The sequence below is a fragment of the Quercus suber genome, unplaced genomic scaffold (assembly GCF_002906115.3).
Source record: "Quercus suber isolate HL8 unplaced genomic scaffold, Cork oak 2.0 scaffold_354, whole genome shotgun sequence".
In the NCBI taxonomy this organism is placed as follows: Eukaryota; Viridiplantae; Streptophyta; class Magnoliopsida; order Fagales; family Fagaceae; genus Quercus; species Quercus suber.
Genome location: NW_027069806.1, coordinates 36941 through 62297, shown reverse-complemented (window position 1 = coordinate 62297; position 25357 = coordinate 36941). Strand labels below are relative to the sequence as shown.

Sequence of the window (25357 nt, the reverse complement as noted above, 5' to 3'; positions counted from 1 at the left end):
AATCAATATTAATAACACAATAAATAAACAACTATATCCTAATGTAATTGTCATATAGAATCTAATATAAAATGTAAACTGTGGGGCCCGTGGGCCTGATAGCCTCGGCCCATCGGATAGTAGGCCCAAGGACAGCGCCGAGGAGGACTGACCAGCCAAGGCTAAGTCAGGCAAAACCTCTGTTGTGACCCACGCCGAGAACCTGTTCGTCCTCGGCATTCTAAGGATAACTTTCGGGAGGGGACAAGCTCAGAGCAAGCTGTCACATTCGCACTTAATGCATTTACCTAACCCCTCTGGCCGCATTAATGGGGATATAACCCCTTGGCAGGGCAACGTTGATCAGAGTGAACCACTTGAGTACTGATAAGGCCTCTGATGGGACGGACGGCCAGAAGAAAGGCAAATGGATGATCAACATATGGAATAAGGAGATAGGCAGATGGAAACTATATAAGAAAAGCAAGTAAAGAAAGAAGAATGGGGGGAAAAAAGAAAGAAGAAGAGGGTCTCCTCGGCCATGGGCCGAGGAGCATCCCCGCATTTGTAAAGAAACTCTTAGTATTTTTTATAAAGAAAGTTCATGCATGGTGATCGACAGCCAGCACCTAAACCTTTAACCCATTCTCTATAAATTTATTGTTTGGGCTTGTTGGGCTGAAAACCCAGCAAAACTCAGGGTCAATCCAAACTGAGTCCTTACATAAACTTTAATTTATTTTTTCACACCTAGCTTAAAAGTAGTTTGTTTAAATTATATATATATATATATATATATACATACCTTTTTCTTTTAAAGTTCTTTGTCCTTTGTGTGAGGGGAAAATAAGACATTTTGGTTCAATATACTGGTATTATTAGAGAAAATTTTAAGAGTTTAGGGGGGGCACTTCCCCCCTGCCGCACCGCGCCTGCCCTTACTTGTGTTAATCAGATGTCATTTACTGTTTAATCTAGAAGCCCATCTTTTATGCACTATTTTAAATACAAAAACTTAAGATTTAAACACATGATAGATGACATTGTTATCGATCTCTAATTATCATGAAATTTTGTAAGCATGTAGAGTATAAGAAGAGAATCGAAACCAACAATGGATATAATAAAATTCGCATCCAATAAAGAATTACTGAGTGATGTAAACATTGTTTAAGTTACACCAAGTGTAACTTGAACCTAATGTGATGAACCAGATGGACTAAAGTGGACAGAAATGGACTAAAGTGGACCAAATAGACTGAACTGGACCGAATAGACCAAAGTGAACCGAACTGGACTAAATTCGGCCGAAATAGACCAAATGGACCAAAATGCTACAATAATGTGGCTTAATAGGAGCGTAGCAATAATAAATGTTATACTTCAGTTTTTAGATATTATATAGATATAGAGGAGAAATTACAAGAATAAACTGACAAAATATGTGTTAAATATCTCTGTCTTTAAATTTGAGTCTAATTTATTTTTGAGATTCAGATGGTTATTAACAATTGCAGTGGGTCATGTGTCACATTTTCCTCAATCTCTTGAAACCGATTTCCAATGTCATTTCCAACTTGTTCGTTGTGTTTTAACTTCTTATTTAAGCTCATATCTCATTATAATTATTGCATTAACCCACTCTTTATTGATCAATAACTCGGTTTTGAATTAATTGGAAAACTTAATATATTGCATCTAAGGTACTTTACTTAAGTTTTACCTTAATTTTTAAAAAGAGAAAGCATGAACTTTACAAATATAGATTATTTATAGTAACCATGTCTCAAGGCATACCAACATAAAACACATGATAGGTTGAATATAAAATTTTTACTTTTGAAAGGAGAAATCACAATAAAGCCTTCATGATAATAAAGGTGTGAGCATGTACCTTCTTACTAGAAAAGTCAACAGGACAATTGAAGCCTTGATTAAAATTTAGATTTTGTAGCATGGTTTTGAAACACGGACCGTTCATTGAACCGTAAAAAGAAGAGGTTCAAAGTTTTTAAGGTCGAACTATAATGACATCATAATTAAATTATTAATTTTTTAAATATAAGTAAATGTATAAAATTATTACAAATAGAATATTTTATTAAAAGCATACAAATAAATATAGAGATGCGGCACTTTCAAGTTTAAAATATTACCTTAAAGTTTATCTTAATATATTAAATTAAAAAGTTTGACGTTTAAAAAGTTTAACATTTAAAATTAAACATAAAAATAAATGCATTAAAGAAAATGTCCACTCATGCATTTAATTTACCCTTTCCCCAAACAAACTCTCCTCCCCATACGTCAATATACCCCATCCTCATAAAACCATCAAACCCTTGCCCACTAGTACAGTACCACTAGGCTAGTCTTTTCTTTCTTTTCCTCACACGCTTCTTGTTTTCTTTCTCTCTCGCCCCTCTCTCTTCTAGAACTGATCTGAGCAAACTCTTCTCCCTCTCTTCCAAAACAGATCTGAGAAAAATCTCCCCCAAAACATCAATTTAGTGAACAAGATTTGCTACTTTCAGCTTCTAGCGAACAAGATGACCCTCTCGACATAAAAGATTCAAAACTTCCGACAAGTTTTCAATGAATATTTTCAAACAAAAAGCCCAGGTCTGACCGGAAAACCCATGCGCGGTCTATCAAACTAGATGGTTTGTCCGCAGTTTGAGCGGTTTCCTGCAAAAGTTAAATGTCCGGTTTTTTGTGTTTAAAAAACCGAATCAGTGACCAGTTTTCAGTTAACCCGGTTCGATACTCTAGTTTGGTCCGGATTTCAAAACCATGTATTGTAGACCATTCTTGATTAATATTTTTTTGTTTTTTTTTTTAATTTGATATTTAGGAGAGAGAGAGAGAGAGAGAGAGAGAGAGAGATGTTTTTTTAGAGAGTTTCAACTTATAACATCTGTTATTGATGATAACTCTTTAACATCAAACCAAAACACTTATTGATTTTTGGTACTGGCGGAAATTAAATCTTAGATCTCTTATTCAACAATCAGAAACTTTACCAGTTAAGGTAACTGAAACTCACAAGAAAGAGGTTTGAATCTAGATATCTCTGTTAAAACATCAAGAGGTGTAGCCAAATGGCGAAGCTCGATTTGCACCCCAGAATAAAACTGAGCTTCAATTGGCATCTATTTCATCTGCTAAAAAGATAAACCACATTGCCAATATGAAATAGATATTCTACTTTTAAAGCTTTGATGTCAAAATTGGCTCAATTCTGGTTTTGACCATGTCGGTACAATTTTTTTCAAGGAGAACATGAAAGATGGTATAAGGTTGGAGTCAAATACCCAGTCACAAAATGTCAGCTTCACTTTCTGTGGCCTATAGATATAAAACCAAAAGAAGCCTCACAATTTGTTCATGAACGGATCACAAAAATCAAAAGTATAGCAGCTTATGCAAAATGGGCAATACTAATAAAAAGGTAAATATTTCCACTATCATACATAAACAAATAATGTGATCACCATATATCACAAACAGATTGGATTTTCAGAAATCCCAAGAAAGCTTTTTGGCAAAAAAGAAGAAAAAAAAAGGAAGAGGAAGATGAAAGAAAAGGTCTAAATTGCTAAAACATAAATTGTTTTCAATGACTTGCAGTGGTTGTCTTCTTAAAATCAATCTTGTCAACCTTAACCTCTCCGTCAATGAGTTCATAAACGTAGACCACAACTCGTAGGCCATCGATGTCCATGAGGACAAAGCTAGGGTTAACATCATAGGTGATGCTGCTGTAGGCACCAGTTGCAGACCCTGGGTTTATGACAACACCTCCTTCATGCTTATAAGCTGTAAACTGATGAGTGTGACCTGTTACAAGAATGTCTACATCCAACTGCCTCTGGAGCATGGCCAGTGAGTCTAGGTCACCCCAAGGAATAACCTTCAAATAAATCAAATCAAATTATAAAGTGATCACTACCAGCTGAAATTTCAGGACATTTTCAAATGCATTCAACTAATTCTCAACCTATCCTCCATAACAGATTTTAAATTTCAACCTTTAGAACATATGCTGGTCAACTTAATACAAAAAGAGGCATACATACATAAAATCAAGTTATACTTGCTGTAACTCTGTCAATATTACACCACTTAATTACTTTTTATTGGATTAATATTTTAAAAATCCCCCAATTCAACTATATGCTTTCTTTGATCTTAACAGGCATGCTAAATTTTGTGTTAATCAGATGGTATTGTAATCCAATCCATTATCTCTAAATAGTATTATTTTAAAGTACACAAAATATATAAACATTTTATAGATGGGATAGTTTTTGATCTTTGATCATCTCAATAATTTGCAAGCAAGAAGGGTGACAATATAATCCAATGGTGGATTTGTTAAAAAAACATATCAAATAGAAAAGTACAAAGTGGTGTAACTTGAAAGTTGAAACCATCCCTATAACATACATACATACATACATACATATATATATAAATATATATATATATAGAGAGAGAGAGAGAGAGAGAGAGAGAGATATGCTGGGCTGGGCCACCTCGAATGGTGTGAGCCATATGCAAGGAATGCACGTATAGTTTTAGGGAGATCTGGTAGATATTTGTTAGGAATCTAAACATCATGGAAGGGCATTTGATTTCTTCATTCTAGATATCAGCATGTTTAATCAATTCACCACAACCAAGATCAGCCAGATATAGAAACAATTGTTGCAGTGCTGCAAAGAGGTCACTGATGAAAGATCTACCCCCCAAATTTTTTTTTTTCCCCCCTTTTCTCCTCATAAGAAAGTGGGTGCCAGTCACTAAACTTCTGCCAATTATACCCCCTTCAGTGTAAACATTCTTGTGATTTGGTTTCAATTTAACAAGAAGCTCATTAAACAGAAGTCAATAATGCTTTAAGGTGAAAGATTACCGTAAATAAATGAATTCATGTCAATTAACTAAACATTCTTTGAGAAAATTAAAAAATACAAATAAAAATTTTAAAACACCGAAGGACAAGGGGAACCAAACCTGATGACCATGACATAGTCCCAGCTTAAACTGCCCAATAGTCAGTGTCTTGGTCTCTGGATAGCGCATCTCTTCATCATATTCACCTCTAGTAATATGCAAGTCAGGACAAAGAGTCTTCAAGTAGTCATGAACTTCCTGGAAATATCATAGGAAAATTATGAGCCACTGCCCAATTATAGATAACACAGGTATTAAAAAAAAAAAAAAAAAGTACAGGCAAGATGACTTTTAATTCACATGCCCTATAGTTAGCTGATTTGAATAAATAAAGCAGGACAGCAGTTGCAGAAATATATGGATTGTGGGATGAAGAGTAAGGTCATGGGTTCAAAATCCCAATGGATGCATGTGTAACTTACCAATAAAAATAAATAAATTAAAAATTAAAAGCAGGAGATGTTTGAGAAAATCTACAAATCAGGGCCACAATTCAAGTTTTAGCCAACCATGACTAGAAGGGAAGAAGAGAAATTACATATGCTACAAAAAAACAAGTCAAGTGAGCATGAGTCAGAATTCACGAAGTACCCAAAAATAGATAAAACTAAGAGTACTCTAACTATAATAACTTATTAATAATTCAAGGCTCTGGTTCACATATGCCCTTAGGGCATTTGTTAATGTACCATTTAAGAAAATTTTAATACCACTTTTATGAGAAATATAAAAAGTTATAAAAAAAAAAAAAATCAGTTACTTTTTTCTTTTCCCATAAAATACTTCTAAAAATATTTCCTAAACCAATTCTCTTAGGGCATCTGTTAACTTTTCCTATAATTCAATAATTACAATGGGAGATGGGTGATTTGAACCTTAGATGTCTCCATTAGAAGCCCAAGAGGCTTGGAAGCACAGACATTGGACACAAGCACGGGAATGGGTATGGGTACGGGCACAACATGGCGACAACATTTTTTGAAAAAATAGGACACGGGTACAGCAAGACACATTTATTAAATAATTATTTAATATATTTTTATTTTTATTTTCTATATATTGTTAATTTTCATATAATGTTAATTATATATCAATTTAAGAGCAATAATAAATAATAAAGTGAATTCATGACTATTAAAGGATGTTTAGAAATTAGAATACAAACCAAGAATAAGAATATTTATTAATCTTCAAATGCACTGTTACTATATTTTTATTACCAAATGCACTGTTACTATTAGAGCACGAATATCCTTGTTTTTTGAAAGGGTATTTCATTCCTCTTGTTAAATTTTTTTTTTTTTTAAAGGACATGGTTGGGACACGCCTAGGACACACATGCAGAACTGCCCTAGGTGTGTCTTGTGTTTGACATGGATATGGAACACAAAAATGAAGTGTCTGTGCTTCAAAGCCAGGAGGTGCCAACTAGTTGAGCTATAGGGTTCTTGGCCTAACTATGATAATTTATTAGTCCTAATCAATCACATCTAGAAACAAAATTCATAGTTCATATGGTAAGATGGTTTATAACCAAGGATTTTAGGTTGGGAGACCGCAAACACAAATGATGTACCCTGTGTTTATGCACAGCATGCATAGAGAGAGAATCTGAATCCACAATGAAGAAAATGAAGCAATATGTTAAAATTCAAAACTAGACTTTCAGATATTTGAACCCCATAGCCAACTAGATGCTACACTGACACCTTCCAGAATATTTCAATCAGTTCAACTGGAGTGTTATGTTATAAGAGGCACAAGAACACCTATTCCCTGAAATGAATGCCACTTGATAAACCAGAAAGTGCCATAACACTTAATTGCAAACTCTTTTGAATCCCAAACAAAGTTGTGTTAGATATAAAATTACAACTTTAAATTTCAAATTCGTCTTTGGATATTTTAAACCTTAGAAGAAGTTCCAAATGTCAAAGAACCTTGGACGCAAAAAAATAGAGGCCAAGACTGCAAGCTAAAAGAGTAGGAAAGTTGTTAACAAAGGGATATAATTATTTTTATTTGGAATTTACACATGCACGGATGCACCACAGGGGTCTTAAACCTACAATCTCAGCCTCCATCTTGTTCTAATAATAAGAGGAGATATCATTTGAGCTAGAGTTTATTAGCTAACAAAAGAATAATAGACTTCAAGATATTAAAAAAAAGCTGAATATTTGGAATAAAATATTAACCCATCCAGGGAAAATTGCCATCAACTAGTAGGAAGAAATTCTAGAGATTGGCAAAAGTGAACACCAGGTTACAATATAAACTGGACAGCTCTAAAAGTCTGTTGTTTAATTTGCAAGGTCCAATACATAACCTACATGCTATTACTTAATATGTCTTGCAAAAAGAGATCTACAGGTGAATTGATTGAGAATGAAAAAATCATTTTTAGGGTAAGTGATTGAGACTGGAGCACAATCAATTGTTAAGGGGGGAAAAGTTGTATATCCCACAATTAAGGTTGATATAGACTTATCAAAAAAAAAACAATTAAGGTTAATATAGACTTTATTGGAAAACATGAGGTGCACAAACATCAGCCAAAACATAGCAAGAGATTAAGGTAGGTGGAAAGAAGAATTTTCAAATTTCATGTTTCTGACATCCGTAAGTGATTCATAGACATCTCACAAAAGCTTGAGTTAGACACTTTATCTTATGTAGCATTTGAAACACACAAGCCACTGCCGTAATAGTAAGGCATCCCCTGCCCCCCCAATCCCTCATCATTTAAGGCCATTAACAGCAATTCTAACGCTGCCCTAGAATTAAATAACTGTTGGAAAAACATATACAGATACATCTACATACCAACAAGAAGCACAAAGCACCCACTAAAGTTCCAAGTAGCAACTCTACTACTTCCACAGGACATCAAAACACCCTCTGACTATACCCATCAAGCATACCTTCACAAGTTAACAAAATTCCAGAAAGGACTATGTAGCTTATAACTCTTACCGAAAATCATACCATCCATCTAGCTCCCTTGGATTATAGAACAGAACTTTGGGCCTAACTATTCAAAAAAAAAAACTAAGTCAACTAGTTACATTAGCCTCAATTGAGCAAACCCTTTTGTTTTCCAAGCCCCCATTAAACAAAAGTCTTTTCTTTTATTCCCCCCCAACATTCTCAGCAAACAAACAGAAAAACCCAACCCAGGAAAAAACTTAACTAAACAACCCATACCAGCAAATTATAAGACAAACCCAGAAAGGAAATAGCATGATCAAAGAAATTGAACATACTTTGATGCAAAGATTTCCAGGGCAACATAACTTTGAGCCTAACTATTCCAAAAAAAAAAAAAAAAATAAGTCAACTAGTTACATTAGCCTCAATTGAGTAAACCCATTTGTTTTCCAAGACCCCCATTAAACAAAAGTCTTTTCTTTTATTCCCCACAACATTTTCTCAGCAAACAAACAGAAAAACCCAACACAGGGAAAAAAGAAAATTACTAAACAACCCATAACAGCAAATTATAAGACAAACCCAGAAAGGAAATAGCATGATCAAGGAAATTAAACATACTTTGATGCAAAGATTTCCAGGGCAAATGATGTGCTGGATCTTGCCAGGTACAAGCATTATTTACGCACACAAAAAAAGTGCTTGATTAGAAAAAAAACTAAGATGGATCCAAAAAATAGTTACGGGTCAGAAGAGGAGCTAGAGATCATTACCAGAGAGATTGACCAATTTGCATAAGCCTCCTATTTTGCTTTTGTTTGACGCATTGAAAATTTTCGTTATGTTAAATTTCTTGGGGGTGAGAAAAACGAAGTCGTTTTGGCAAATGGTTATAGAGTTTGCTGCTGCCGAGTCTGAAACAGAGCAAGATGCCACGTCTAATCTTTAATAAACAAATAATAAACAACAAAAATAAGTAAATAAAAAAACAAACTTTAGTTACAAAAATTGTAATCTTGGATTATAACCTTACTAAATAAAATAAATGTTATTAGATATTTTAATAATCTAATCGTTAAATTGTATTCTTTTTACATTTTTAATGCACATATCAAATTTTGTGTCAGTCGGATATTATTTACTATATAATTTATAAACTTATATTTTATTTATAATTTTAAACTACAAAAACTTACAATTTAAACAATTTATTGATGACATAACTATTGATCTTCAATTTTCTAAAAATTTTACAAGCATGAAGTATATAAGAAGAAGATGTAATCCAATAGTGGATTTGTCAAAATTCACCTTTAATAAAAAAAAAAAAAAGATATTGAGTAAGGTTATAATTTATAACCAATTTTATAATTAAACTTTGCCTATAAATAAATAAACAAAAATAATACGGGTCGATTATTTTCAATCCACTTATACCTGACAAACGGGTTGAATCGATGAAATTCAAATGAAAAAAAAAAAAATTATGTTAAAATAGATTGTTATTCTTATGACTTTTATATGAATTTTGAGTGGTCTCGTCAATCCGAAATGATTTGTATTTTTTCACATTAAAAAAAAAAGAACTTTAAAACGTAATTTTTAACTCTTTTTTCTTTATATTTCTTTTGATACAATAAAAGTTATAAAAATTTTATTTAAAAAAAAAAACGGAAAAAAAAAACTAAAAGATAAAGGTTAAATAACACATAAATCCTTAACTTTATTAACCAATAATTGATTATAATAGTCTACTAGTCTAATATTTAATTCCAAAAAAGAAGAAATGAAAATAATAGAGATATACATGTTATACATGAAACATGATATATAAGATTAATATCATCTATAAAACTACTAAGCGTGTTTTTGGATTAATTTTTCATTGAAATCTTATTTGTTGAAAGTTGGAAAATTTTAAGTGTACTTTAAAAAAATAATAAGGCTTTTAAGAGTTATGCATAAGCAAATAAACTAGAAAGTTTAAAGAACAAAAAAAAACTCATCTAACTCATTCAATATATACGGCTTTGATAATAAAATATAACACACTAGTTAAAGTGAAAATTAAATAATTAAGAAGAAAATCTATATTGAACTTAAGAAAAAAAACTACTCATTCAACCAAAAAAAAAAAAAAAAACTACTCAATTTTAACCTTCAACGCATGAAACATTTGTATTTGAGAATTTCCTGTCAAGTTGACAAGTAATATCATTAGTATTATTTTCACCCACAATATAGAAAATATAATATAACTTTAGTATACAAATATACAATGAGTCAATAAAAAAATTATTCTAAAATTTGAAAATAAAGGCTTGATGAGCAGGTCAAGTATGAGTGACCAATTTGTGTTAGATCAAGTTCGAATCAGAAACTTATTAAACTAAAATGGGTAGCTCTTCTTATGATCCATACTCTATTTGGTTTATACTAGTCCAGATAGGTTATTGGATCCAAGTCCAATTCTTCCAAGTCTAAACTCAGCCCAACCCTGATCCCTACAAGTTGGGTTGGGGCTATTTTATCAAGCCTAATAAAAATATTGGATCTAGTATTCTTATCAAAATTAAATTATAAAAAAGAAAAATAATTTAAACTAACTAGTCGCAAACTCATGCTACGCATAGGAACCTACCTACTTATTTGTGTAACAGACTAAAATAATTTTTATAAAATCCTAACTTAATTATGAAACTATACCATCACATAAATTACTCCAGTCTTTTATGTTTAAATTTGATAAAGAATCCATTACTTGAATGTGCAATGTCCTACAAAAAATTTGCTAGACATTTTCAAATATTGTAAAAAAAAAAAAATCAAATATAAAAACTTCCAAAATGCCAAAAAATATTAAAAAATCAAAAGATTCACTATCTAAAAATTATTGAAACAAAACAAAATATATATGTGATTGCACAATAGAAAAACATAGGAGAAAGATGTTATTTTCAAAAGAATGATCTATGGTTATAACGGTTGAAATCTGCCAAATTGTTTTAGATATTATCAAAAAAAAAAAAAAAAACCCAAAAATATTTATGTTAAAACTTCCAAAATGAAAAAAAAAAAAATTAAAGAATCAAAATAGTCAAAACCTACAAATTATAGAAACAACATAAAAAAAATGTGACTATAGTGATACATTTAAAAGAAATAATTTATCACTATAGTCGTGGAAATATGTCAAATAGTTTCAATATTGCAAAATAATATCTCAAAAATTCATATGTTAAAACTTCTGAAATACCAACAAATATTAAGGAATTTAACTGAAAACAATTAAATAAATGTTCTAAGACATCCTATAAAGGAAGAGACAATCTTATGCTGATGTAGCCTATAATAAGATTCACAAGTAATAGAGATAACAATGATTTATAACATGATCCCATAAAGAGCTTTTGAAACTTTCACTACAAAGAGCTTTTGAGCCATTGTGTTTTCAACTAATAAAATTAGTTTATTAGCTAAAAATAAAACCATACAACGAACTCAAATTAGTTTATTAGCTTAAAACAAAACCATACAATGAACACAACTTATTTGTATTAATAAGAATCTTGAAATTAATGTTTGATATGTCAAAACTCAAAGAGTCTAGCAAAAGATGGATTTCAATAAGAGGAAGAACTACCACTCCATAGCTTTGTATATTTTTCGTTGACAATACAATGTAGCTAAACAATAACTTAACAGAAAACAGTCATACATATAAATATAAGATATTGACCAATCTTAAAAAAAGATGTCAGCTTCAATAAACACTTCGTGGTGAGGATCCTCAAACATCATCTTCTCCGCAAATAGTTTTTGGGTTTTAGGTCTTCTACACAAGCAGTTCTTAAATAGGAGAGAGTAGAGGTGGTGGGAGAGTGTTATTGTATTTGGCTAGAAGTCTAATTTGCATTGGGGGTTATTTTTGTTATAGACTTTTAGTTGAAGTAGAATTTTCAAGCCCTTTTTTTTTTTTTTTTAAGAACAATTTTCAAGCTTTTGAAACATATATCTGCTTTAGTTTTATATATTTAATAATAATAATAAATATAGATGATGATTTTTGTGATAAGTTGATGTAGGATAGAATTTACAATTTAATTTTTGTAATGATTTAATTTTGGTATTTTTGTGCAAAAAACGTTATTTTAGGTCTAGGTGATTCATTTCCTTGTTTTTATGTTCAAAATTGTTTTTTAGGTCAAATTTGGTTCCTATTATGATTAGGTATTAACTAGGGCTTATTTTAGAATATATTTTCTTGTCCATTAAGTTTTATGGAGCACTTAAATAGGTCTCTAAGTTTGTATACATTTTTCAAATATTATTGATATTAATAAAAATTCAAACTTTTGTCTATTATTTTTCTGGTGGATTCTATATAAGATATAAAATCTAAAATAAAAAAAAATTTTTTGTAATTATTTAATTTTGGTATTTTTATGCAAAAAACGTTATTTTAGGTCTAGGTGATTTATTTCCTTGTTTTTAGGTTCTTTTAATGTTTTTTAGGTCAAATTTGGTTCCTATTATGGTTAGGCATTAATTAAGGCTTATTTTAGAATATATTTTCTTGTCCATCAAGTTTTATGGAGCCCTTAAATAGGCCTCCATATTTGTATACGTTTTTCAATATTATTGATATTAATAAAAATTCGAACTTTTGTCTATTGTTTTTCTGGTGAATTCTATATAAGATATAAAACCTAAAATAAAAAGAATCTAAGATAAAAAGAAAAAGAAAATAGTGATAATGTGGAAAATTGTGAGAGTTTCAGAGGTTTCGGTTTTATTTATATATATATATATAGATTAGTGTAAAATAAATCCCAACATCTAAAATAAATAAAACTCATCTATATCTATATTCTATATTATTATAACTAAAAACTGAAGGATAGCATTTATTATTGCTATGCTTCTACTGAGCTACATCATCCACCAATTTCCAACATTCTCTCTCTGTCTCTTTTTTTAACTTTATTTTTTCTTATTAATTTGCTAACTTATTATACTTTCCCAAACTTTTCCAATTCCTTTTACATTTTCATCTCCCCACTACTATCTACCTAAATATCCCTTTTCTTCTATCCTTTTATCTTCCTTTAGTTTTGGTTTTTCTTATTCCACTCCTCTGACTATAAATTTACACTTCTCTCTCTCATTTTATACATAGTCTTCCCACAAACAAAATGTTATATCTTTCTCTTTCTCTCTCTCAAAATTTTGTTTTTCATTTTTTGGTGGATTTTTTTTTTCTTGCATCTCTACATTAGGTTGATGAATTTTTGTATTATTTGGAACTCTACTTCGGGTTAATGTGATTAGGTTGTGTTTTTAAGTTGTTATCTTTTTTCTTCTCTTTGATTTCATAGATGTTATCATATTCCATTATAAAGATAGTATATAAGAATATAATGTTGTTTTTTTATTACATAACATAACATGACTTAGATAATTTATAATTTATTACTTTAAAAAAAATATCTTCTCATATTATTTTCTATAAATTTCACATTATTCTTTCTCATATTCTCTCTTGAAAAAGTGGTTATTATCTCTCTCTTGATTTTTTTTATTCTTTCTAGCAACTCTACCTAATATTGATGAATAATTGTGATTTTTAAAACTCTATTTTGGGTTCATATGTTTTGGTATTGTATTTTTTACTTCCCCCATTACAAGTAGTATTTCTCTCTCTCTTAGTTTTGGTTTGGTTTGGTTTTTGTTTGAGTTAATACTTGATTATTTTGGAAGTAAGAATTTGAGTTTATATAAAAATACAATCTTGACTATACTAATTATAGATCAACATTCAGTCCATTTCAGTCTATTTTGGCCACTTTATCTATTCGGCTCAATTTGGTTTACTTTAGTTCACTTCGGTCTACCTCAGTCCACTTCAGTTCAATTAGGTCCATTTGGCCAATTTAGTCTATTTGTTCCATTTGGTTCACTTTGGTCAATTTTGGTTCACTTTAGTCCATTTAGCCCAATTCAGTTAATTCGATCCATTCAGTCTACTTCGGTTTATTTGATCCACTTAGGTTTACTCAAACCACTGTGGTCCATTTGGTCTATTTCAAATCACTTCGGTCCAATTCGATGTACCTATTTAAGAATGGGAAAATACAAATTTGAGTTTATAGTATTATCAATTATTTGAGTAATATTAATTGTAATTATATGATAAGTTTTGATTATCATAATAATCTCCTTAAGAGAATGAAAATTTGAATAATAATTTTGATACTTAAGAATTTTAATTGTACCAAAATAAACTAGGAAAATATAATGCTTAATAACAATAGTTAGAAGAATTTGGACAATTTCAAAAAGAAAAATATAATTTCAATAAAAAAAAATTAAAAATTATATATTTGTAAAAATAGAGTGATGGAAATTACTTTTAGAAATTTTTTAATTTTTAGGGAGAACATTCAATAAAATTTAGAGAATAAATTATACATATTCAGTATAAGTTTGTAATGAGTTTTAATTATCATAATAATCTCTTTTAAGAGAATGAAGAATTTGAATAATTTATTTAAATAAAAATTATACACACACACACACACATATATATATATTGCTTGAAGGTATAATTTAATCAACCTCATGTAATTCATTTTAAAGTAATGACTTTAAAACAAATGAGTAATAGCCCTAAAGATTTTTTTTTTTTTTTTTTTTTTAGAGAGTTTCAATCTATGGCATCCATTCCTGATGATAGCTCTTTATCTTAGACCAAGACACTAAATGGTTTTTGGTGTAGACGGAGATTGAACCCCAGATCTCTTATTTAACTATCAGAAACTTTACCAGTTGAGCTAACTAGAACTCACAACTGCCCTAAAGATTAGATTTGTATAATCATAACCTTTATATTTAGAAGGATTTTCACTTAAATTTAGCTAGACCGAAGTGAAATGAAATGCTACATTAATGTGACTCAAAAAAAGTGTAGTAACAATAGTTTCTCCAAAAAAAAAAAAGAGTGTAATAACAATAAATTTTATGCTTAGATTTTAGATATTTCGAGTTTGAGATTTATATTTTTTTAATAAATTTAGATTTAGAATAGGAGCAACCCGAGCATATTTTTTTCATATATGTAAGTGCACAAAAATGGATCAAAGTTGACCAAAATGGATTGTAGTGGACACAAATGGACCAAATGGAATGAAGTGGACCGAATGGGAACAAGGTGGACCGAATTGAACCAAAGTGGACCGAATAGGACTGAAGTAGACTGGATAGGAACAAATGGATAAATTAGGACTAAAATGGACGTAATGGACTGAATAGGAACAAATAGGACCAAATTGGATTGAATAGGACTGAAGTGGACCAAATAGGACCAATGTTGACTAAGTAGAACCAAAGTAGATAGAATTGACCAAATAGGAATGAAGTGGACAAAATAGGACCAATTTGGACCGAATAGAGCTTTTGAATATTTACCATTTTTATTTCATTTTTAGGGCTCATATTTCTAATGTCTATTTTGTTTGTATTATTTTAACTCAAAACTAAAGAGTTTAGCTCAAATGTAATGTAATAAAATTTCATACTTTTCAGTTTTCAACCCAAACATTAAGAAAAAAAAAATTCTGAACTAAACTTGAAAAGGCAACTACAAAAAGAATCAATTTAATGCTCAATTAGTCCAAAATAGACCGAAGGGGACCAAAATTGACCGAGTGGACCAAATTAGACCGAAGTAAACCTAGCTGGATTGAATGGGATTGAAGCAGACCTAATTGGACCCAATAGATATTGTATGATTAATTTTTAGGAAGAACAAATTATCTTCAAAAAAATTTAAAGAACAAATTATACATTATATTACAATTACAAAATAAATATTTATTTCCACGCGATTTATATATATATATATGTATGTATGTATGTATGTGAAAACAAAAATCTCATGTTAGAGAGCATGAAGTTGTGCAATGTGGCGCATTTCTTGATATTCTCTTTATTTACTTTTACTGCAACAATTTTTGCATTTATATCAAAATATTAGTTCATTGAATAGATAATAGAGTAAATTTATATATTAATTACCTATAATTGTGCATTAATTATTTATATTAAATGAATTTACATTATTATTTTTTTCAAACTCCATATAAGAAACAATTTTTAGTTGGAATAATACTAATAAATTTAGATTATAACATTCTTCCTCATAATTAATTTCTTTGATAACAAGTAAAATGAAATATTTGTAAATTTACTAAAATTAATCTTAATCTTTTAAATTTCCTATCCCCTTTCAGTGATATGTAATATATGTGTGTGTATATGTGTAATATAATGAAATTTTAATATCATTTTTCTAAGATTTATATGAGAAACAATTTCTTTTTTAATTTTTTTTATGTGAGAATTTATTTGAAATATGGTATTCTTACTCAAATTTATTTGTTTTACAACATTGAAACAATGTCCAACTGTAAGGTCACAATTCGTAGCCCAAGCCCAGAAGATATGGGATGTGAGCCCAATGAGCCCAATATAATGAATTTGTAGAGAGTTGGTTAAAGAGCTAGGCTTTGAGTGAATTAGATAACGACTAGTAATGATTTCAAAAGATGAACAAGCATGCAACACACGTAAACTTCAATAAAACAATTATCCAAGGAGATAAATTATGAATTTAATCTGATAGTTTGGTTAATACAGTTCTTAGTACTACAATAATTCCTTTTCTCTCTTTTCTCTTTCTCTTTTTTTTTTTTTTTTTGGTCCCCCTTCTATGGGAGATCTTTTACATTATATAGTTCCTTCTAGACTCTCTTGATTGTACACTTGTTAATCATCTAAGCCTTTATTTGAGTACATGTCCCATCAAATATCTTCTTTAGCTCTCTACGAATGGTGGTAGCTGAGATTGCACTGTGCAGGGATCTTCTCCACATAAATGCGGCCAAAAAAGTTGCTGTAGTGCATTTAATGCGGTAGTAGCAGCTTTTCTTATAGGTATTTTTGTGTTCTTATCACCTTTGTACATGCTTAAAATTCATCATGATCATCGTTGGAACTCCCTAAAAAGTCACCTAAATTACCCAAATGCATGTTTGACCAATGTTCATCGTATCCGAGAGGTAACTACTCCTCTGACTATATGCCTCCCTTCTTTTCTTCCGTGATTCTTAACTTTAGGGCTTCTTCTAATCATATACTCCTCCTCGAACATATCCACGTTCTCGGATAAGGCCCAAGGCTCAACATACAAATTTGGGTTCTTATCCCCACACCAATAAAAAAGAAAAAGAAAAATAAATTTAGTGATACACAATCAAGAATATAAAAAAAATAATAATAATAATTGAAAGATATTTGCATTTTTTTTTGGTAGGCATGAAACATACCTACCAATACTAGCCACTATATTATGCAATTTTAAATTTGTAAACACACATATATATATATAGTATGATCAAATTACTACATTACTCTTAGTGTTTTTTTATTTTGTCTATAAAATAACCAAATATTGCAATTTTTTACAAGAAAAATTATTGAAATATTTTTTTAATATATTGATAGTTGGGGGCAGGGATTTAAACCTTGGATATCTTTATTGGAAATATTATGAGGTGACAACTAATTAAACTACAAGATTTTTGACAAAAATTATTGAAATGTTGGAGAAAACTAATAATAAATTGCACCACACAATGTGCAAAATCTCAGCTAGTTATATACAAGAACAATGCTTATAAACGTTATCAGGATTAGTGTAGAAGTAAAAACTAGTTGTTGGAAATTCCATTAAGAATCTTCTTGAAAACGCATACCATATAAAATTCTCACTGAAAACAACTAACCCCCACATTATTCATTAATATTCACCCCTATGTTTTATCATTCCTTGAAAAAATTATAGGTTTACATTCTTCTAAGACTTAGACGTGAAAGAAAATTTCAAGAGCAATCTCAATAGAAACAAAAAGAAATGCCCAAAAAAATTTCTGATAATTGAGTGCTCATTATCCTTTGTTGGGAAATTTAGACCCCGGTTGATAGAATTAACAAGTTTTAAACCCAAGTTGTTAATTAGATTTATTATGAATAAAACTTGTTAAAACAAACAAACATCAATATCATGTCAAAATCATGCAGCGGAAAAAATAAATAAGACAAGATATGATGACCCAGGAAAACCAATGAAACCAACTAGTTTCACAGTAAAAAAACCTAGGGGGAAACCTTCCCGAAAAGCAATTCATTATAGTAAAGAGAAGTTTCAAATCTAATACAAAATCTTTGTCTCTAGACTCTACAATCTTTGTAAGTGAACTCACAGTAGAAACCTTCTACTGCTTTAGAACCTCTGAACTCTTCAATATATGAACGCTACCCTTTGATGACTGATGCACGAATCCCAATACGTGACAAGCCAATTGCGTGGATTCCAGTACGCGACTTAATCACCAACTAGAAAAAAGATTGTTGGCCACAAAGTTCTTCACTTCATCAACAATGAAGATCAAGAAGCACTTGGTTACAAAACCCTAAGGCGCAAAGACGCAGTAGCTTTTTTCAGAGAGAATAAGGCATCGGTCACCTTTTGTATATGTTCTCCTTGTATTCTCTTATGTGACGGTCTCTAAAATAAGCCTTATATAGGTCTAAGATTGTGAGAAAAGAAACCCTACACATACATGTCAGTATGAGCCAAAAATCAAATCTGAAAATCTGAATTCTCATAACCTCGATCGATTGGGAGGTGTTGAGGAGGTGTCAAGTTTTAAACTTCGACAGATACAGCTATCGAGAAGCTATTGAAGAGCTATCGATGAGACAGGAGCTTTCTCGATCAATCCACCAGTTGTTGAGAAGCTATCGAGATTGCACTAAAAAGAAGTTGAAAATCTAGATAGATAGCCTAGCTGTCGAGAGGTGTCGAGCAGCTATTGAGCTATCTGTCCGCAGGTGTCGAGATATCAATCTAGTATTAATTTTTCACTTGTTTCTTGGTCCAATATTCATGGCTTCAATACTAGATTTGAACAACATGTTTCTTGAAGTATTAAACACATCCTAGATCTATCCAAAAACAATTAAAGTGCATTTTGTCAAAAGATTAGCCAACTACATAAAATATTGACATATGTTCCTAACATGAATCACATATGTCTTAACATCCTTGATGCCCAAATTAATACAAGATAGGATCATAGACTTTTTGATTTGCAATAATTGTAACACTTTTTTTCCACCACTCACAGTTTGCCATATACATAACTGTACGGTGCACCTCCCCCAGAACCATCTGGACCCTTAGGCCTAAACGAATGGGCACATGGTTGCTAACTCCCTCGTCAGGAACTGGGCTCAAGGGCCACCAAGTTAGCCGAGCACAAGTTAAGGGGGCAAGGTGTGGTCCTGTGGGGCCCAAGCACATTTGGGCCTAAAGTTCCGATGCAACAGCGCTGCCCATGGCCTCGGCCTAGGCCCATGACCTCAATCTAGGCCCATATGAACTCGGGGACCTTTATTGAACAATAAGATAGGGGTAACGTCTAAATGTACCATCATTTGCATACCCGAAAGTGCCCAGAAGCACCACCGCCAGGCATGCTTTCTGGAGTAGGAATCAAGTTCCAAGGCCATTTTCACCATATCCCACTCCCACCTAACTATCCACTTATGTTCAATAATATTGGACCTCCCATTGCACTAACCATGGAGGTGATCATAGTCTCTCCACTAATTTGGGGGGGGGGGTATAAATATGAGAAACGAAAGAGAAAAAGGGGTTGGAGAGTTTAGAGAAAAAAGAGAAAGAAACAAAGAGTAGAAGGGAGTAAGGGAAGAGGGTAACAACGTAAAGGGAGAAAAGTGATCTCATTAAGTCTCTACGTCAAGAACGACTCAAGGTAGGAAACCCAAACCCACCACACAAATAAATTGTGAGCCCAAGTGAGATTCTAGCCCGATAGCCTCATTTTTAGCCCGCACAATTGGCGCCGTTTGTGAGAATCTCCTACAAAGCCATGGTTCAGTTGAGACTCACACACGAGAGGATGTCCGGGAGACACTCTGGGAGTGATGCTAAAAGTGGTTCAATGGGATCTTCTCGGGGATCCTTCTAGCGAGAATGGAGGAAAAAGAGGCACGAAGATAGGAATCACGAACGGGAGGAAGAGAGGTCCAGCCTTGGAAAAGGGTCGTACCAAACGCAGTGAACGGTATCTGTTGCTTCAGGGCACAGGCAACTTGACGAAAGAGATGAAAAGCTTGAGTGGTTGCGCAGGTTGGTAAGAGATCTAGAGTTGGAAGTAGAGAACAGGCACCATAAAAGGGACCGAGACAACCGAGAAAGAAGATCCATTACCGAGGAATATCATCAAGAGACGGGATCCAATCAATCTAGATCCAACCATCGCCGAGAATGATCCCATTCACGGGAATCTCGTCGGTGAAGGGAACATATGCATTCCTACATTCGTAGGAATCCCATCACCGCCGAGACTGTTCACGATCACGGGAGTATGCAAACCGAGGTTCGGATTCCCCAGAAGAGCAATGGCCCCATAATGCGGCCATGGATACGATGAGCTGTGCACTCCAAAGAGCTGTAAGGTCCTTATTTTGGGTTGACATCGAATGAGCCCCAATGCCAGACAGATTCGCGTGACCTCCGTTTAACTCTTACGGTGGGAAAACTAACCCTGTAGAGCATGTCAGTCACTACATCCAGATGATGTCCCTGTATACCCACAACGACACACTGATGTATAAGGTTTTTCCCTCGAGCCTTGGCCCTGCCGCTCTGAGATGGTTTAAAGGGTTACGGAAAGGCTCCATCCATAACTTCGTCAAGTTGATACAGGAGTTCGGAATCCGATTTATAACTTGTAGCCTGGTGCCACAACCGATAGACGCATTATTGTCTATGAAAATGAGGGTAGGGGAAACCCTTCGTAGTTATGCTGGCTGGTACTGGGAGCTTTACAATGAGATTGGCAGGGGGAACGAGAAGATTGCCGCGAGCACTTTTAGAATGGGATTGCCCGAGGATTTCAGGCTGAGGGAATCACTAACTAAGAAGCCTCCCGAGGACATGAGGCAGCTGATGAGGCGTATTGAGAAATATAAGTGGCTAGAAGATGACTGGCTGCAAAACAAAGGCAAAGCACCAATGGCAAACCGTCCTCGGCAGGATAGTTTTCAACCGAAGAACCGGGGGGATTTGAGGATTCAAAAGCCAGAAGCGCCAACAGGAGAGGTGAATGTAATGTTTAAGGAGCTAATGCATACGATTATTGACAAGATTAAACACGAGCCGTACTTTTGGTGGCCAAATAGGATGGGTGGTAACCCTTCTAGGAGGAATCATAACTTATACTGCACTTACCACAAAGGTAAGGGTCATACTACAGAGCAATGCCGAGTGTTGAGAGACCATCTTGGGCAACTGGCCAAGGCGGGGCACTTAAAGGAATTTGTGGTAGACACAAGGGACCGAAGAACAGGGCAAGGCACTCTACAAAGGAGCAACCCTCTCCCACCCCCTCTCGGGATAATTAAGGTTATCCATGCTCCTCCGAGGAAACTTGTTGTAGCAAGAAAGAAAGGGGTGTTAACAGTAGTGCCAGTTGAAGGTAACTCGAATATGTAGCCGTCCGAAAAAAGGATAAAACTCGCCCAAGAACCTATCGCTTTTGGTGATGGCAATTTGGAAGGAACGATTCAATCGCATGACAACGCCTTAATAGTCTCCACCCGGATAAGTGGCTTCTTGGTGAAGAAAGTGATGATAGATCAGGTTAGCGGGACCGATGTGATGTATCCGGATTTATTTAAGGGGCTTGGGTTAAAAAATGAGGATCTTTCCGAGTACACAACACCTTTGGTCGGGTTTGATGGCAAATTGGTAGTTCTCGAGGGGCAAGTTTTCCTGCCCATGAATATGGAGGGCAGAGAGGTGGTAATAACATTTATAGTGGTTCCCTCGTTCTCCCCATACACGGCAATACTAGGAAGGCCGTGGATCCACGCAATGGGGGTTGTACCATCCACCCTGCACGTGAAAGTCAAATTTCCTACCGAGCATGGAATTACAGTAGTACAGGGAAGCCAGCAAATGACCAAACAATGCTTGGTCGCCATAGTCAATCAGGAGAAAGGGTGAACCGGCCAGGGGGATCAGGCCGAGCAAAAGGACCCATCCCAGAGGACCCCTTTATAGCAATCATAGGAACTGTAGAAGGGGGGCGGGTCTGCCGAGGATGTGGTGAAGGTGATAATATTGCCAGACGAAGACAAGTACTTCTAAGTAGGAGAAGGCATGAAGGATTAGGATAAGATAGAGATGTTGTTGTTCCTCATACAAAATGTGAATGCGTTTGCATGGAGCCCATATGAGGTGCCCGGAGTGGATCCCGAATTCATTGTTCATAAACTTAACATTGACCCCACGTTTACTCCCAAGAAACAGAAGCCAAAGAGATCTGCCAGAGAGCATGTTGAAGCAGTAAAGGCGGAAGTTTGAAGGCTTATAGAGGCAGGGGCAATAAGGGAAATTTACTTCCCGAAATGGTTGGCGAATATCGTAGTAGTGAAGAAGAAGAGCGGTAAGTGGAGGGTTTGTGTAGATTTTACGGACCTAAACCGGGTTTGTCCGAAAGATCCATTTCCCATGCCGAAGATCGACCAGTTGGTAGACGCCACATACAGGCATCCGAGGATGAGTTTCTTGGACGCCTTTCAAGGGTACCACCAGATCGCTCTAACTCCCGAGGAACAAGAGAAGACGACATTCATCTCCCCGGAAGCCAATTATCATTATGTTGTAATGTCTTTCGATTTAAAGAATGCTGAGGCCACTTACTAGCGAATGATGATGAGGATGTTTCGGGACAAAATAGGACGAATGGTCGAAGTATACATCGACGACATGGTGGTGAAAAGTAAGCAGGAAGGGCAACATATAAGGGACCTCGGAGGGGTGATTGAGATTCTTCAACAGCATAAGTTATGCCTAAATGCCGAGAAATATGCTTTTGGTGTGGGGGCTGGCAAGTTCCTAGGATATCTAATCACTAGCTGGGGAATAGAGGTGAACCCAGAGCAAATAGAAGCGGTGAAACGACTGAAGCCTCCCAGCAACACGAAGGAGGTGTAAGTGTTGACAGGAATGTTGGCTGCCCTGAATCAATTCATTTCCAAGTCCTCTGATTGCTGCCGGCCGTTCTATCAGCTTTTGAAGAAATGGAAAGGGTTTTAGTGGAATGAAGAATGCGATGAAGCTTTTCGGGATTTGAAGGAGTACCTGATGCAAGCGCCCATAATGACAGCACCAGAGCCTGGGGAAGATCTTTTCATGTACTTATCCATGTCCGAACATGCAGTAAGTGTCGTGCTTATCAGCGATCAGGGGGTGCAATGTCCCGTGTATTACATCAGTAAAACTTTGGTTGGCGCTAAGACAAGGTACATGCCTCTTGAAAAGTTAGTGCTTGCCCTGATACATGCTACAAGGAAATTGCCGCATTACTTTCAGGCCCATACAGTGTATGTCCTGACTGAGTATCCTTTGCAATCATTACTAAGAAGATCTGATTTCAAGAGCCGAATCGCTAAGTGGGGGACACGGCTGGGTTCCTTTGACATACATTACCGGCCACGAAATGCAGTGAAGGGGCAGGTCCTCGTCGATTTTGTTGCGGAGTTTTCTCCTAGGAACGATGGGGAGATGGTCTACCATGTAAAGAGTTGCCCGTGGAAGGTATTTGTGGACGGAGCGTAGAGTGCCTTGGGATCCGGCGCTGGTATCGTTATTGTCACCCCCGAGGGAATACGGTTGGAGCATTCTTTTAGGCTTGGGTTCAGAGCCTCTAACAACGAGGCCGAATACGAAGCCTTAATTGCCGGATTGAGAGTGGTTCTGGGAATAGGGGCCTGGGGCGAGGAAATATATTTAGATTCCCGATTAGTTGTTAACCAAATCTAGGGAACCTTTGAGGCCAGGGTCCCCCGGATGAAGGCATACTTGCAGTTGGCGAAGTAGGTTATGGATAATTTTGGCTCGGTGAAACTGTCCCAAGTGGGCCGGGCGTAGAACAGGCATGCCGACTCTTTAGCCACGTTAGCATCGTCAATGATGGAAGGGGTCCCTCGGCAGATTAGGGTGGAACTTATACCGAAACTGAGCATCTGTGTAATGGATGGTGTCAGCATAGAAGGGGTCGAGGTAGCTACGATTACGACTACCGAACCAAGCTGGATGGACCCAATCATCGAATTCCTAGCAAAGGATCATATCCCGAGTAACGAGAAGGAAGCCAATAGGGTTCGCCGAACAGCGCCTCGATATTGGTTATTAGTAGAACGCCAGCTGTACAGAAGGTCATTCGGGGGGCCATACCGTTTGTGTCTACACCTAAGTAGGGTGGGTGAACGATTGGTCGAACTTCATAGTGGAGTGTGCAGCAGTCATGTGGGGGGATGCTCGTTGGCACATCGAGCAATGGCCCAAGGGTTTTGGTGGTCGCAGATGCAAAAGTACGATGCCGAATATGTGCGAAAGTACGAACAATGTCAAAAGCACGCACCACTGATCCATCTACCCACAGGTTACTTTAACCCGGTGAGCAATCCCTAGCCTTTCGCACAATGGGGGTTGGATATTCTTGGCCCATTTTCCCGAGCAATTGGCAACCAAAGATTTGTACTGGTGGTCGTAGATTACTTCACCAAATGGGCAGAGGAAGAGGCTTTAGCTAATATCTGCGATACGGATGTCAAAAAATTTATATGGAGAAATATAGTCACCATGTTCGGGGTGCCAAACTCACTAATATCTGATAATGAGCTGCAAATTGACAGTAAAGCTTTCCGTGCATTTTGTAGCGATCTCAACATCAAAAACAAGTATTCCACACCAGCTTATCTGCAAAGCAATGGTCAAGTCGAGGCCACCAACAAGGCGATCCTGAACGGGCTAAAGAAGAGACTGGACAGTGCAAAGGGCAGATGGGCCGAAGAACTGCCTAATGTTTTGTGGGCTTACCGAATAACCTCCCAGAAGTCCACTGGTGAGACTCCGTTTTCCTTAGCATACGGAGCTGAAGTAGTGATACCAGCCAAGGTAGAACTTTACAGCACGTGAGTAGAAGGTTTCAACCCCACTCGAAATGGCAAGCTAATGGTGGAACGCTTGGACTAGTTGGAAGAGCACCAAGAAGCAGCGACAATCCGACTAGTAGAATATCAGCAAAAACTTGCCCGCCGTTACAACCGAGGTGTAAGAACGAGAAAATTTGGCATTGGGGACTTGGTACTAAGGAAAGTAGTGGGGAATATGCGAGATACAAACTCTAGGAAGTTAGCCCAGTCTTGGGAGGGACCCTACCGAGTTACTACAATTGCTGGCGCCGGGGCATACTACTTGGAGGACTTGGATGAGATGCCACTACCTTGGCCATGGAATGTTCATAATCTTAAAAAGTTTTATCACTGA

At 34.8% G+C, this 25357-nt stretch overlaps 3 protein-coding genes across 3 annotated transcripts; 2 read left to right on the top strand and 1 right to left on the bottom strand.

The window, feature by feature from the left end:
• Window positions 1-3423: 3423 nt before the first annotated feature.
• LOC111988541 (vacuolar protein sorting-associated protein 29) lies at window positions 3424-8547 on the bottom strand. Its single transcript, XM_024020338.2, has 3 exons — window positions 8491-8547; window positions 4999-5136; window positions 3424-3892 (listed from the first exon to the last, which is right to left on the bottom strand). Exons 1-3 carry the CDS (start codon window positions 8545-8547, stop codon window positions 3596-3598), a joined length of 492 nt encoding a protein of 163 aa, XP_023876106.2. The 3' UTR covers window positions 3424-3595.
• A 12079-nt stretch (window positions 8548-20626) lies between these two features.
• LOC111990281 (uncharacterized) lies at window positions 20627-22027 on the top strand. The gene is made up of 2 exons (XM_065760115.1): window positions 20627-21497; window positions 21579-22027. The coding sequence occupies exons 1-2, from the start codon at window positions 20627-20629 to the stop codon at window positions 22025-22027; spliced, it is 1320 nt and encodes a 439-aa protein (XP_065616187.1).
• Window positions 22028-23998: 1971 nt separating this feature from the next.
• Window positions 23999-25357, top strand: LOC136061806 (uncharacterized). The gene is made up of 3 exons (XM_065760114.1): window positions 23999-24470; window positions 24582-24985; window positions 25064-25357. Exons 1-3 carry the CDS (start codon window positions 23999-24001, stop codon window positions 25355-25357), a joined length of 1170 nt encoding a protein of 389 aa, XP_065616186.1.

Excerpts from the sequence above, each read along its gene's own strand:
- LOC136061806 (XM_065760114.1), top strand. The coding sequence starts at position 23,999 with ATGGAAGGGGTCCCTCGGCAGATTAGGGTGGAACTTATACCGAAACTG. Across the intron at positions 24,471-24,581 it reads ACTGATCCATCTACCCACAG|ATTACTTCACCAAATGGGCA; the intron begins GTTACTTTAACC and ends TGGTGGTCGTAG. Across the intron at positions 24,986-25,063 it reads AAGTAGTGATACCAGCCAAG|TTGGAAGAGCACCAAGAAGC; the intron begins GTAGAACTTTAC and ends CGCTTGGACTAG.
- LOC111988541 (XM_024020338.2), bottom strand. The coding sequence starts at position 8,547 with ATGCTTGTACCTGGCAAGATCCAGCACATCATTTGCCCTGGAAATCTT. Across the intron at positions 5,137-8,490 it reads CTGGAAATCTTTGCATCAAA|GAAGTTCATGACTACTTGAA; the intron begins GTATGTTTAATT and ends TGATATTTCCAG. Across the intron at positions 3,893-4,998 it reads GACTATGTCATGGTCATCAG|GTTATTCCTTGGGGTGACCT; the intron begins GTTTGGTTCCCC and ends ATTTATTTGAAG.
- LOC111990281 (XM_065760115.1), top strand. The coding sequence starts at position 20,627 with ATGTATAAGGTTTTTCCCTCGAGCCTTGGCCCTGCCGCTCTGAGATGG. Across the intron at positions 21,498-21,578 it reads AACAGTAGTGCCAGTTGAAG|GAACGATTCAATCGCATGAC; the intron begins GTAACTCGAATA and ends GCAATTTGGAAG.